This window comes from Leucopleurus acutus, assembly GCF_964270905.1.
Source record: "Leucopleurus acutus genome assembly, chromosome: 3".
NCBI lineage: Eukaryota > Metazoa > Chordata > Mammalia > Artiodactyla > Delphinidae > Leucopleurus > Leucopleurus acutus.
The window spans coordinates 81,119,715-81,133,566 of NC_139145.1; the positions used below are offsets into that span (position 1 = coordinate 81,119,715).

The following is a 13,852-nucleotide window of genomic DNA, read 5'->3' on the forward strand; positions in this document are numbered from 1 at the left end:
TACTGAAACCTAAAATAATTTTTCCATAGTGCCATGGCAGTCCTGGCTTGACGATGTAAGGAGAAGAAAACTCCCCTGCCCAACCTGGAGGAGGACTTGATGGTGGAAGCATGACATCTACTCAAGAATGAGGAAGATGGCCTTTTCCCTCTCCCTACTGTTCCTTTGATTATAAAACTGTAGCCCACTAAGTTCTCGGGGTGCGGCACCCTCGCACCCACCGACTTTTGAGCCTCACAAGTGTCCCTATTCTAATAAATCAGTTCTTATTTACCACTTTGCCTCTTGCTGAATTCTTTCTGCCCTGAGACTGGAGCTCCTTGGAGCGCCCCCCAGAACGCCACCTAGTGGTAGCAGACGTACTTTTTTCCATTTCTTTCGGTAAGTATAGGTTAAAAGGCTAGACATGATTAATAAAACATACACAAGATGACTCTGAAAAATAGAGAGAGGAAGGCGGACAGGATAGGGACCTTGGATACGAGGAATGACACAGTTTAAGTAGCCTGGGTTTTCTTTCTACTTTATGTATCCTAGGTTTAAAAAATTTTTTTCTTACCCATTGTATCCTTGGCCACCTAGTAAAGTAGCTGGCAGATAGGAGGTGCTTGATGAATGAATGAACGAATGAATGGTCACTAAGTAGTATATCTGTTAAGCATTCAGGGCCATTGAATTCACTATCAAAGGAAAAACAAAGGCAGTCTCTGATCTCTTTGAATTTATTATATCTGACATAAGCATCGGCCAATTTTAAAAGAACCATACAAAGTGAGGAGGGAAATTCTTCTGAAACTACAAACTATAAACACAAAATAAACTACCTGTTAGACATGAATAGTGATGATAAGAGAGTCATATCCCTTGCACAGAGTGAAAAACAATTATTATGGTAAAAGCAGAATTTCAGGAAATCTGTGAATATGAAAAAGAATATTCCAAATCTAGGATTAAAATATAGATTATGAAAAAGAAACAAAGTATGAAAACTGCTTTGGCTCGATAATATATTTGGAGTACTGTTCGAACTAACCTGAAAATTGTAGTCTGCGGTTATAGACACCACAGAGAATGAAGGAAAAAGAAACAGTAGAAGGGGAAAAAGCAAGATGTAGGGATATTCTTTTAATCATTTTATACCAGATATAAGCTAGTGTAAAGCACTCAATGCCTAGCATATACTGAGTGTCCATAAATACTAGACAATCAAGAAATCCATACATCAATGGCACCTGCTAGCAGAGCCACTTTGCAGTGGGGGCACTGGTGGCAGTGTAGCCCATGTGAAAGGCACCCCTGGACATGTGCAGCCAATAGCCTGCATAGCCAAACACTGCAGTCCTGCTCACGTAAGTGTTTACGTTTCCGAGGCATTATAGAACTGCAATCCATGATAGCCACAAAATATCCAAGTTGGCAGTGTTCACTTTCCAGGAAAAGCAAATAAATATATAAAGGAGAGCTTAAATGATTTTTCTATGAGTTAGCATCCCAAGGTTCATACCTGTAATGGATCCAGGATACTGTATTGGGGGGTGGGCGGGAGGTGCCTAAGGACTGTCTCAGACGCTGTATGGATTCTTTCTCTTACAAATTAGACTCAGATGAAGTATTCTGCAAATTGATGTGAAACGGCATTCCACTTGTAAATCCTTGTGTAAAGGATTACTGAGTGACTTGTTTAAATCCTTCAGTAAATAACAGTTTATATTTAAACAACCTTCTGTGAAATAGCTTTCCTTGCAATTTCTATACATATTCATGAAGACACACTGTCAACATTGAAAGAAAGCCACACAGAAAGAGAAAAAAATCTGATTACACTAAGACAATTTCCTTAATGTAATCAGACAGTACAACTATATTCCTTGTTAATCTGAATTTAGTTCAAATAACTAAAGAGCTTTGTTCACTTTGTGATAGAACTAGACACTTACAAAATAAGTTTCTGAAAATTCACATAAACTTATTTTTGCAAGAATCATTTTAGTGCAAGAGGCTTTTTAAAAATGAATTGAATTGGCAGTAGACCAAGATGAAATACACTGATTTATAAAAAAAGGACTTCATCAAAGGTTTTACTAGGCTTCCATAAAAGCAGTATGAGGTGTCTGCTTAATAAATATGTGAATTTATTTTATTTTTTGCTTTACTTGGAAAACTTACCAACGTAATTTGCCAACACGTGTTTTAAATGAGATCATTTTAAATCAGATCCTCTCATCTAATGTTTAAGACTGTAGGAGGAGACAAAAGGGAAATATACTTTAATGTCAATTTGCCTGATTATTTTTTAATATGAAAATAAGACAGCTATGATAAGGCAGTGTTTCTCAAACTTACCTGATCATGAGACCTACTTGGGGGTGCTTGTTTTAAAGTATGGATTACCAGGCCTCATCCCTAGAGGTTCTGACTCCTGAAGTTTGGGATGCGGTTCAGGAATGCATATTATTAAAAGCACCTGGATAAGCTTTACAATCAGGCCAATTAGGGACATACTTGGTGTCATGGAAAGAACACTGACCTAGTCTTAGGGTTCAAAACACCGAGGTTGCCAGGGCTTCTGCTTGTCCTTAACCGAGTCATTTTAATCTCACTGGGTCCAAATTTCCTCAGTTGTAAAAAAAACAAACAACAACAACAACAACAAGACTGTTTTTAGTTCTATAAACCCCATGAAGACCAGGACCAGCTGAGTTTTACTCACAGCTCCATCCCCGAGCCTGGCACAGAACAGCCTCTTGGTTATTATTTGTTGACAAGTCACTAGTTAGACAACCTGGAAGATTCCTTTTCAACTTTAAAATTATATGATTCTAAAATAAATAAGTGAAGAAACAATTCACTTGGTCAGTCATTTACAAAACAACAATTATTCTCAAAACAAAACATAATATAAACCAAAAAAGGCCCCTACTCCTTTGGACGGGTCTCAGGGCTGCGCACTCCTCATGAGCACTTCAAAGGATCTGACTTGGGTATTTGATTTCTTCCTCCCAGGGCTGTGATGGTTAAAGGTAGTGAATTGGAAACATGTAGCACAAAGTTGAGTCTGGAAAACTCAGTAAATTCTGTGAAAAACAGAGGCAGTTCTCCTGTTGCACATACAGGAATAGTGCCATCACAGCATGCCTTGCAGGATTTTTGCTACTTTAGTCCCAAAACATACGGTCAAGTAACAAGTCTAGAATTATCAGGAACCTTCCCCGGCATGCAGATTGTGCAGTAATAAGTGCTTTTGAAACTGATTGGGCAGGAAAAATAAACTCTGAAAACTAACATTTCAAGTCCCCACAGCAGTGGCATCAACATCACCTGGGAAATAAAATTCTTGACCCCTGCCCCAGACCTAATCAGAAACTCTGTGGGTGGGGCAGAAAAATCTACCATACAACCAGTCTTCCAGGTGATTCTGATGTACACTGAAGGATGAGAAGCACTGAGTTAGGGTAAACAGGACTCATAAAAACAAATTCAAAGAAGGCTGAGTGGAAGATTCTATAAACCTCCTACAATGTATCAGAATTGAAAAAGACCACATCATGTATCTAGTCAACTAGGTATCAAGGCTCTCAATTAGCCAACACACAACAATGTGCTTTCATATAATAACTTAAGTTTCCTCCTTTTGAAAAAAATTCTGAAATACTGATCCTGAAATAAAAAACAATGTAAACCACTGGCTTTTAGGATATTCAAGTCCTAATGTTTCCATTTCATAAATAAAATACAAGTTTTAATAAAAATATTGCCAAGTATTACATTGCATTTTAATATTATTAAAATATCAATAATAAAAAAAATGAGACTGTGGGTATGCAATAAAAAAATGAAACTTGGTATGCTAAGTCACAAGGTTTTGTTTTTTTCAAGCCAAATAACAATTCTGATTTAGAACTAGTGATGTGTAAGATTCTAAGGGTAACTAGCTATTATAAATGTATGATTCTATGTTCTATGTCAAGACAAGCTCCCAGCTACAGAATTCTGAAGATCTTCAGACTCCATTTCCTAAGATACCAGCAAAGAGGAAAGGGATTTTTAATCTGAGAGCAAAGTAGTGATGGAGGTGTCGGTGCTGATATCCATCTATGGGCACTCTCTTGGGTTACAAGGAGAGGAATTTGAGAGGAGGTCACAGCAGGAAGGTTAGAGAAGGATGGCCCATTCCATACTGTTCTATGGCTTCGCAGAACATGAGTCTTAAATACATTTTTTAAAACATTTTCCCCCAGCCCTAAAATTCACCCAAGAGAAAGAGGTTGCCTTAAAGGTAAAGAAGAAACCCATCAGACCACGAGGGCAGCTCCTAGTCGGGAACGTTGAAGGGCAGCGCACTGATGACCTCCCCAGACTCAGTGACGATGGCATCGTACACCCAGCGGCGGTTGCAGCGGCATTCAGGGCCACACTTGTTGGAGTTACACTTGGGGCAGGGGTAGAAGCAGCCCAGGCAGTTCTTCTCCAGGCAATCGCACAGGTCAGCATCGTTGCAGATGAGCCTGCCGCTTTTGTCATACTTCTTCATAACTCTGCAAAGGAAAAGAATGACACTAACAGGACAGTGCAGTTTTCCTCAACATTGAGAATAGATTCTTGTGTAGCAATCTTCCCAGGTAGGCTCCCTTTACTCTGAGGAAGCAGCACCCTAAAGATGGTCCAGCAACACTTCAGAATGCTATAAGGCATTATAGCATGTCCTGGGAAATTCAGTCAATATGCACCAATCACCAAGGCAGTCAGGGCTGTCACCTAGAGTAAGGCTTCGTTTTTTCCAGCATGCTGGGGAATGTAATATCCCACCTAAGCAAATTTTGAGGAATAGCTGATTAGAGGCTATTAAAATTTCCTTCTACAAGTTTTTACTTAAAAATATAACCATCCTTGATGGAATTTCCCCCGATAAATTACATCCATTTTTCCTTTCTTAAGAAAAAGCACTATATACAGCTGAAACTAATACAACATTGTAAATCAACTATACTTCAATTAAAAAAAAAAGAGAGAGAAAAGAAGAAGCACTACAGTGAATACAGTCACATTTTGAATGACTCAAGAGAAGCATTGGAATTGTCCGTTACTATACCAACATCATTAAAAACAAAAACAAGCAAACTGAAAATTCCTCTGCTAACAGTCTTCTCATGCACTGCTTCTGTCCCTTTCTGATTCTGTTTTTTTAACCCAGTGTGGGGGGCAGAAGGTGTCATAAACTCTGAGTGACAGCAGGAAGTTCTGTACCAGTGAGTACACCGTGCTTTGTGCCCCGACACTGCCCCTGTCGGCCTCTACAAGTCCAGGAAGCGAAAGGCTTTCACCAGGATTCTGCCACCTTCTCAAAATCAATCCATCTTGAAATAAATCCTTCAGTACTGAGCTGCTTGAAACCCTGAGAACGACAAAAGTACCTGTGTAGAGCCTGTATCCATTAGGACCAGTTGAAGTCAGAAAAGGTTGTAAAGTTATGACCTTCTGCACCCTTGGCCCCCAAGCAGGCATAACACCTCCTTCCCTTCCTGTTAGGTAATGCTATTCCATCCTCTTCCCTCTCCCAATAAAGCGGGGAAGGTTAAGGATCATTATGCAGACTTGCCTGATTATCTTACTGTAGCAGGACAGCCTTTCCTATGAGGATTGACGTTTGAAGCACTTCATCTGAAGCATGAGAGCTCCTTCACCCACCAGGAAATGCAGGTGTCAACAGACAAGGAGGTGTGAAATCTATTATGGGAATGGGGAGTCATGCAGCCAACAGAGAGCCTAGGTCAGACTCTGTCCTTTTCCCTGTGCCTTCACCCAAATACTCCCTGTCTTTACTCAGACATCAAGACACAAATCTTACAGTTTCCTGCCCATCTGATGCTATACTCTATATAGTTCTGAGCTATCATAGGTACACAAAGTGTACAAAACATACATGCAGAGATAAAGAATAAAACACACTTCCACATATCCCAGCTTAATAAAGAGGTTTCACGCCTTTGACAACCTCTTCACGCTCCATCCGTTGTATCCCTCCACTCGGCCAAAAGGAACCACACCTTGATATCATAAAAGTCATCTCCTTGTTTTACTTTTCATTATGCCATATGTGTATGTATCTCCAAGCGCACCGCATTTTCCCTTCTATAATTTGCTTTTTTAATTCGACATCATGATTTGAGATTCATCCATGGTGGCACATGTAGCTGTTTTCAGATATTTTCACATCTATATGTATTCCACAGTACAAATATACCAGCTACTTAACTTTTCCATTATGGGTGGACATTTGGATTATTACTACTTTATTTTCTTTGCTATTGCAGGGATGCTATGAATTTCTTGAACATGTCTCCTATTGTACATGTATGAGTTTTTGCAGGATATACACCCAGGAGTGAATATGTTAGGTCATAAGGTACATAGGTAATGCCAAGCTGTTTTAAAACAGGGCTTCCCTGGTGGCGCAGTGGTTGAGGGTCCGCCTGCCGATTCAGGGGACATGGGTTCATGCCCTGGTCCGGGAAGATCCCACATGCCACGGAGCGGCTGGGCCCATGAGCCATGGCCACTGAGCCTGCGCCTCCGGAGCCTGTGCTCCACAATGGGAGAGGCCACAACAGTGAGAGGCCCACGTACCGGAAAAAAAAAGAAAAAAAAAAAGAGGCTGTACTATTTTACACCTAATTCATGTCCCATAGCTTCATGAACAGTGATATCATAAGACTGAACTCTTTGCCCATCTGGTCGGGGGGGCACTTCCCCATACTGTACCAATGACTAAGGTTTAGCATCCTGAGTGTTCACTAGCCTTTTCTTCTATGAAATGCCTGTTCATTGTTGGGTTCGTTTTTCTCTTAGGATGTTTATCTTTTTCTTATTGATTCATATATATATTTTAGATACTGATCTTTTAGATCATAAATAACTTCTCCCACCTTGTGATTTGTCTCCCATTATTTTTAGAATGTCTTTTAAAGGGCATAAAGTCTTAATTTTAATGTAGTCAAATATATCAACCTTTTCCTTGATGGTCTGCTTAATTTATGCCTCTGGTGTGCTAGCAATAATTGAATTTATGATACTTCTGTGCCCATCTGATACTGGAATTCATTCCCATGGTTATATTATTTCTCCTTCTAATGCACATCTTTCTTACTTTTAATCATCTCTCCTACTACAGCCATTACTCTAGTGCAAGGACTTCTGAAGCCTGTTTTTAAAAAACTGACGCCTATGGCTGGGCTTCCCTGGTGGCGCAGTGGTTGAGAGTCCACCTGCCGATGCAGGGGACACAGGTTCATGCCCCGGTTCGGGAAGATCCCACATGCCACGGAGCGGCTGGGCCCGTGAGCCATGGACACTGAGCTTGCGCGTCCGGAGCCTGCGCGTCCGGAGCCTGTGCTCCGCGACGGGAGAGCTCACTGCAGTGAGAGGCCCGCGTACCGCAAAAAAAAAAAAAAAAAAAAAAACACACACACACAAAAACTGATGCCTAATTGGAGATTATAGTCTATTTCTTGAAATTGCTAACTTCCAGACATAAGGGGTGATACTGTACTTTAGAAAATACATTTTTAAGTAATAAAAAAGTGGCAACATTTAATTGCTTTGTCAAGGAGAATTCATGCATTTTGTAATCCCACGGATTAAATATAATAAATCATGATCTTACTTGTACTTTACAGAAAAATACTCATTCATCTTTGACATTCGTGCTTTCTTTTTCTGCTGCCTTGTTTCAGGATTAAAGTCTGCTACCTGTGGTCCGGGATTTTGAAATGCCAAGCATTTTAACTGTCGCTCTATCTGTTGCTATGAAACAAATAAACAAATAAAATATATTAGTAGTAAGAACCAGGTAATTTTATCTGCTTTACACAGAATCAAAATGAAGTTTCTGTAACTTTTACCATAATGGCATGAAAGCTTAGTTGTTTTAGCTAGAGTAATAAACAATTTAATCAGATTAAGTTTCAAAAGATGACGTAAAACTTTTCAAATTAGGTCATTCTTTCTGAATAAACAAATACATAGTGTAAAACTATGTATAATAAAAAAAATAAAAAACAATCAAGGGGGAACAGAAGAATTCCCTTTATACCTGCAAAACACCCCTTGGCTTCTCAAATCTGCTGGGGATGAAAGTCAGAATTACCATTTTACGGTGGATAATGACAAGGGAGTAAAAGCCCTTCCGCCCAGGTAAAGTATCTCAAAACACAGTGAGAACACACAGTACACACAACCCTCCCCTTCAGTGCTCTAGGGCATCCCAGCACTCACTGCCCTGGGAGTGTGGACCCCATCAGGGCTCTGATGCAGAATGCAGCCACCTGAAGGATCCCCTCTCAGTCAAAGCCAGACTGCAAGAAGAAAATCTGGCTTGAATGACAAAATAGCATGTTAGTGGACATTTTCACAAGTCTCTGTTTGGGGATATTTATAATTCGAAATTAAATGGGGCCTAATTGGAAAGACAAGCAATAAAGATACTTCAATCAGTCCTGATAATTAATTTTGAACATACAGCACATATGTCAGGAGTGAAGGGAATGCTCCTCTGAAGGATTTTAGAAGAAAATAATCTGAGTGGCCCCCAAACACTTAGGCTAACACATATATGAAATACTACATTTCGAAGCCAAATGGAAACTTTCAATGTATGAATTTCAAGGTAACAAATTAGTAACAGAATCTCGGGCTTTTCCGCAGTTTCTTTAGCTTAATAATAGTCTAGTCAGTCTAAAATAATATAGGTATGTTTCTTTAAAATTTCATTGTGGTTTGTGTGTATGGGTTTGTTTTACAGACAACCTTATGAAATGACTCTCTATTTAGGTATAGCTGCTCAATAAACACAACTTAGCACGATCTACTATTATTCTCAGTAGCAAAGCAAGAGTTTAGATGCCTCTGTTCAGATCTTGGCTCTGCCACTTGTTACTGGAGTGCTTTGAGCAAGTTCCTCCTTCTTCTAAGCCATGGTTTCTTCTTTTGCAAAATGGGTTAACAACAGTATCTTGTGATAAGGGTTAGGTGAATTAACATATACCAAGCTTTAGAACAGGTACTAGCATATCATGGGAAAAAAACCCCCAAGGATCTGTTAAATAAAAATATTTGACCATATTCTCTACAAATTTTCTACTCCAAGGGTAGGATTTTATTGCACAGGATGCTGGGGACTGAGAGGCACAGAGGAGACAGGTAAGATGAGACCAGCTTCATGAAAGCGGGGTGAAGACGAGGAGAAGCACTAAGGAGCAGAGATCCTTCCTGTGGATTCCTGATGGGGCCTACCTTCCCACCCAAATCTGGGGCATCTCAGAGATCCCCAAGTTGCGAACTCCCCAAATACCACGGAATCATAGTATTCACGAGCCATACCAGTTGCTTCTGTCCGATTTGACAGTTTTTCTCAGAAGAACTTTGACCTGCATGTCTCTCTTGCGTGGAATTGTTTTTTTCTGATTGTTCACTCATTTCCGATCACTAAAAAAAGTAACTGGAAAAAAGTAAAACACATTAATATCACATATCCCAAGTAACATCCCAATCCTGTGACTTTCCTGCTCTCTCCCTACATCTTACTTTCTTTAAAAACCAGACTTACTAGAAAAGCCATTTGCTCCCCTGGCTTCTTTTTTTTTTTACCACTCACTCTTAAATCCTGCATCTGACTCCCCCAGAACACTGTACTGATGCTCTTCTCAGCCTGGTGTTCCATGAGCAAATCAACTTCCATGAGCAAATCAACTGTACCTTTTACAGTTCTTAGCATCAGAGACCTCACTGGAGCAGGCAACCCTGGGACCAGCCACTCCTGCCCAAGAGGACTAGGAATTCTTAGATCTCCGTTCTTCCTCCTTTATGCTTATTCCCTTGAAAGAGAAGAAGATACGTTAATGTCGTAGTACATCCCCAGTAACTTTGTGAAAATCTTCTCCGCTCCCATGGTTTCATTATAACCTTTTCAGAAATCATTGCCCAGGATGCCTCTAAAAGCTCCAACCTCCTCAACCAAATTTTCTGACAAATTTCGAACATAACTTGTGCTAAATGGAAGTCATCAGTTTTCCATAAAACTCAGCTGCTTAAATGCCTGTAATTTAGTTTCTTTTTTTACATCTTTATTAGAGTGTAATTGCTTTACAATGGTGTGTCAGTTTCTGCCTTATAACAAAGTGAATCAGTCACACATACACATATGTTCCCATATCTCCTCCCTCTTGCATCTCCCTCCCTCCCACCCTCCCTATCCAACCCCTTTAGGTGGCCACAAAGCACCGAGCTGATCTCCCTGTGCTATGTGGCTGCTTCCCACTAGCTATCTACCTTACATTTGGTAGTGTATATATGTCCATGCCTCTCTCTCGCTTTGTCACAGCTTACCCTTCTGTAATTTACTTTTAAATACTTCTATATGTGTATACATACACACACACACATACAAGATGCGTACGTGTGTGTGTGTGTGTGTCAGGTGAAGCTAACACAGGTTGACAATCACAAATGCACAGTCCAGCCTGCTCTGCAGTGTTCTGTCAGAAAGGACCACGAGCCAGAGGAGGCTTCCTCAGCCCTGCTGCCTCTCCCGTCTCTCGTCAACTACCTGTGCTGAGTGCAGGGCGCTGTTTCTACCAAAGGACCTGAGCGTTACGCTTGACCAGTTCATCTGGCACCGCCACTCTGCCTGCCAACTGGAAATTCCAATTCCACCAATTCCAATTCCAACGGAGAATTCCAATTCTCCATTCTCCCTATGTCTAGGGCCGCTAGACACGGATTGTTCACTCTTCTGTATCCTCCGCTCCAGTTCCCAACATTAGGTTAGGAAGACGTGTTGATTTTTCTTTCCTACCATTCCTAGCATTGATTCTTCCTTTCCATTCTGTATCAGGGAGAAGCCACCCTAAAGACAGCAGTAGTAGTAGTCATAGTAGTAATAGTAGCAGTAGTACCTTACCCTTGACCAAGATGGGCTTATCGTTCCCCTCAGTTTGACTAAACTTCAGCCTTCTCCTGACTCTTTGCCTTGACCTCCCTTTTCTTAGATCCTTTACTTCAGAAAACATGTCATCGTAAATTCTTTCTCTGCTCCATTGAGATGTAAATCTTCTCCCAGCCTCAGCCAGTTTTATAACCCCAGAAGGTCTTTCTCAAGGGCTAGGAACCATCCCTTTGAAATGTAATCAGCCAGAAAGGCTGGGCTCCTATTTGCCAGTCTCTGTGGGAAGGTAGAAACCTAACTTGCTAATTGGTGGAATGGTGAGTGCCAATTAGCAAACACAGGTGACCTAATCACAGAGAAAAACATTTGCAAGCTCAGGAATTACTCAATGTGCCCAACACATCCCAGGGATCAATCTCTCCCCTAAAGTCCTCTAGTATTTTATTCCCACCTTTTATTTCAGTGGAGTTGAGCTCAGACTGAGTTCTGGCTTTCCTTCCCCATGAGAGCCTTGAATAAAATCTACTTTGCCTGTTTCACTTGATCTGGCGCAGTTTTTGCTTTGACACTGTCACATGCAATTTCACATCTGATCAGCCACACATTCCCAGGGAGCATTTTCCAAGTTGTCTGGAGATGAAATCACATGGAGCTATTTTAAAAATGATAAATTCCCTGTCAAATGCCAGCCCTACTGGGGTTATCATTTGCAGAGGAAAATCGTGGTGATCTGTATAATTAATAAGTTCTCCAGGTGAATCCTATCCTCAGGCAATTATGGGAGATATTAGGATAGGTATAATTTTCTTCATCCAGTTTTGCCATCTGATCCTAAAACTATTGCCTATAATTTCTTCCTACCCCAAATTTATCCAAAACATTGTGGTCATGTTGATATTCCTAAACCAGAAGTGTCTTTATCTTATTCCTATGCAAGGACTTCCGTGACTCCCCTCTGTCAGTAACATCCCACATCCCTGGTGTACCAGTGAAGGTCCATCAAAACCGACTCCAGCAACGTGTCTAGGCTCACCTCCCTGCATTCCTTACCTTGGGCCAAAGCTACTGACCGCCCCACTCCTGTTACCATCCCTCCCATCTCTTACCTAACTCATTCCTTCCCCTTTGAACTCTGGTTTATCTCTCTGCTCCAAGAAGCCTCCCCATCACCTGATCCTCGAAGATTCCTTTCACTCTTGGGCTCTGTTTGAAGCTTCCTCAAGAAAATTGCCCCCAACGGGGCCCTAAACCTTCTAGCTTCTTCATGTAACAAATTTTCTTCCACATGGGAATAGATATGACTTTATGATCATCTTTGCAAGCAAGAAAATCTTCTGAAAGAGCATCCATTTAACTGCATTAGGAGAAATGAATATTTTATGCAAATCCTCCACCCAAGATGCCTTTGGTTAAGTCCTTCATGAAATGTAGGTCTCCAAATATAGATTTTGGGGAAAACTTACTCGTATTTATTCATATTCTGAATAAAGCAAATGGAAATTATAATAGAATTTCACCAGGGCCTGAAATTGTAATTGGATTTTACTAGGAACCCAAAATATCTGTCCCAGGAAAAGTAATAAATTGGTTCAGAACTCCCTTTTTTCCCTGCTTGGCATTTCCCAGGCAGGGCTTCTTAACCAGAGAAGGAAAGCAGGGGGCTCTTGAACTTGGATGAATAGAGAACACGTATTTATTTTCACTGAAATTCTGGCATTGCCTTTTATTATAAGGCAAACAACAAACCACAATAGTCTGAGTAGCACTTTTGACTTTTTTTTTTTTTTTTTTTTTTTTTTTTTTTTGCGGTACGCGGGCCTCTCACTGTTGTGGCCTCTCCCGTTGCGGAGCACAGGCTCCGGACGTGCAGGCTCAGCGGCCATGGCTCACGGGCCCAGCCGCTCCGCGGCATGTGGGATCTTCTCGGCCCGGGGCACGAACCCGTGTCCCGAACCCGTGTCCCCTGCATCGGCAGGCGGACTCTCAACCACTGCGCCTCCAAGGAAGCCCCTTGATTGATGTTTTTTTAACCCATTACAGCTGTTGTAGATATGTCAAAACGTTATTGACACTCATCTTCAAAATGATGGTAGATCTTAGACCTGCGCTAGATCTTATTCGATATGTTGATAATAAAACATATATCACCGTCATAAATTCTTTTTAACATTTTGGTAAGTGTATTTCAATATAATTGGTTTCCCTTGTAACCTTACAGATTTTATTTTATATGATTAAAACCATCATTCTGAAAAAAAATATCATCCTGAGAAATGGTCCATAGATACAACAGCTGACCAAAGGAGTCCATGACACACAAAAATAAGATGAAGAACCCTTGCAGAGAGGCAGGGAGAACCCACTGCTGCCAGCTCATTGATCATGGTGAGGAGAAACAACAGCTCCTGGCTGTAGAAGATGCTCATTTTCCAGGATAGGGCTGGAAGCAGTATGGTATATCCTGGGGAACTGCATTTAATGAAACACAAAGTGTATGACATCAAATTAACCAGCTCTCTGTTTTGTCCTAACACATGTCAGATTGCCTGTAAAAATCCACAATCTAGTCTAGCCCGAAGAGAAGCAGCGCCCCCAAGTGGCAGACATAACACAGACTCCAAGGGCAGCCATCCTTAAAGTATGGCCCAAGGATGGGGCAACAGTTTAGCACCAGGCTTGGGCCAGAATGGATGTCAGACACTTCACTGGGTACATTGGATAGTTTAGCTGATGTTTTTCTCCAGAGCAAGACTATCTATCTGGAGGAGGCAGTTCACTGATTTCCGATCTGGCCCAACCTTGATTCACCACGAACAGGAACTCTGAGTAGCACTGGAGTGCATTTTGGCTGCGACACTCATCTTCCTTCTGTGGTTAGTTCAACTCTCACGTGCAAGTTCCTCCCTCTATTAG

At 41.0% G+C, this 13,852-nt stretch overlaps 1 protein-coding gene across 1 annotated transcript; it reads right to left on the bottom strand.

Moving 5' to 3' along the window:
- Nucleotides 1–1,924: 1,924 nt before the first annotated feature.
- On the bottom strand, nucleotides 1,925–11,075 carry ARL14EPL (ARF like GTPase 14 effector protein like). Its single transcript, XM_082835293.1, has 5 exons — nucleotides 10,955–11,075; nucleotides 9,751–9,869; nucleotides 9,376–9,493; nucleotides 7,661–7,800; nucleotides 1,925–4,535 (listed from the first exon to the last, which is right to left on the bottom strand). The coding sequence occupies exons 3-5, from the start codon at nucleotides 9,469–9,471 to the stop codon at nucleotides 4,313–4,315; spliced, it is 459 nt and encodes a 152-aa protein (XP_082691419.1). The 5' UTR covers nucleotides 9,472–9,493; nucleotides 9,751–9,869; nucleotides 10,955–11,075; the 3' UTR covers nucleotides 1,925–4,312.
- Nucleotides 11,076–13,852: the final 2,777 nt, after the last annotated feature.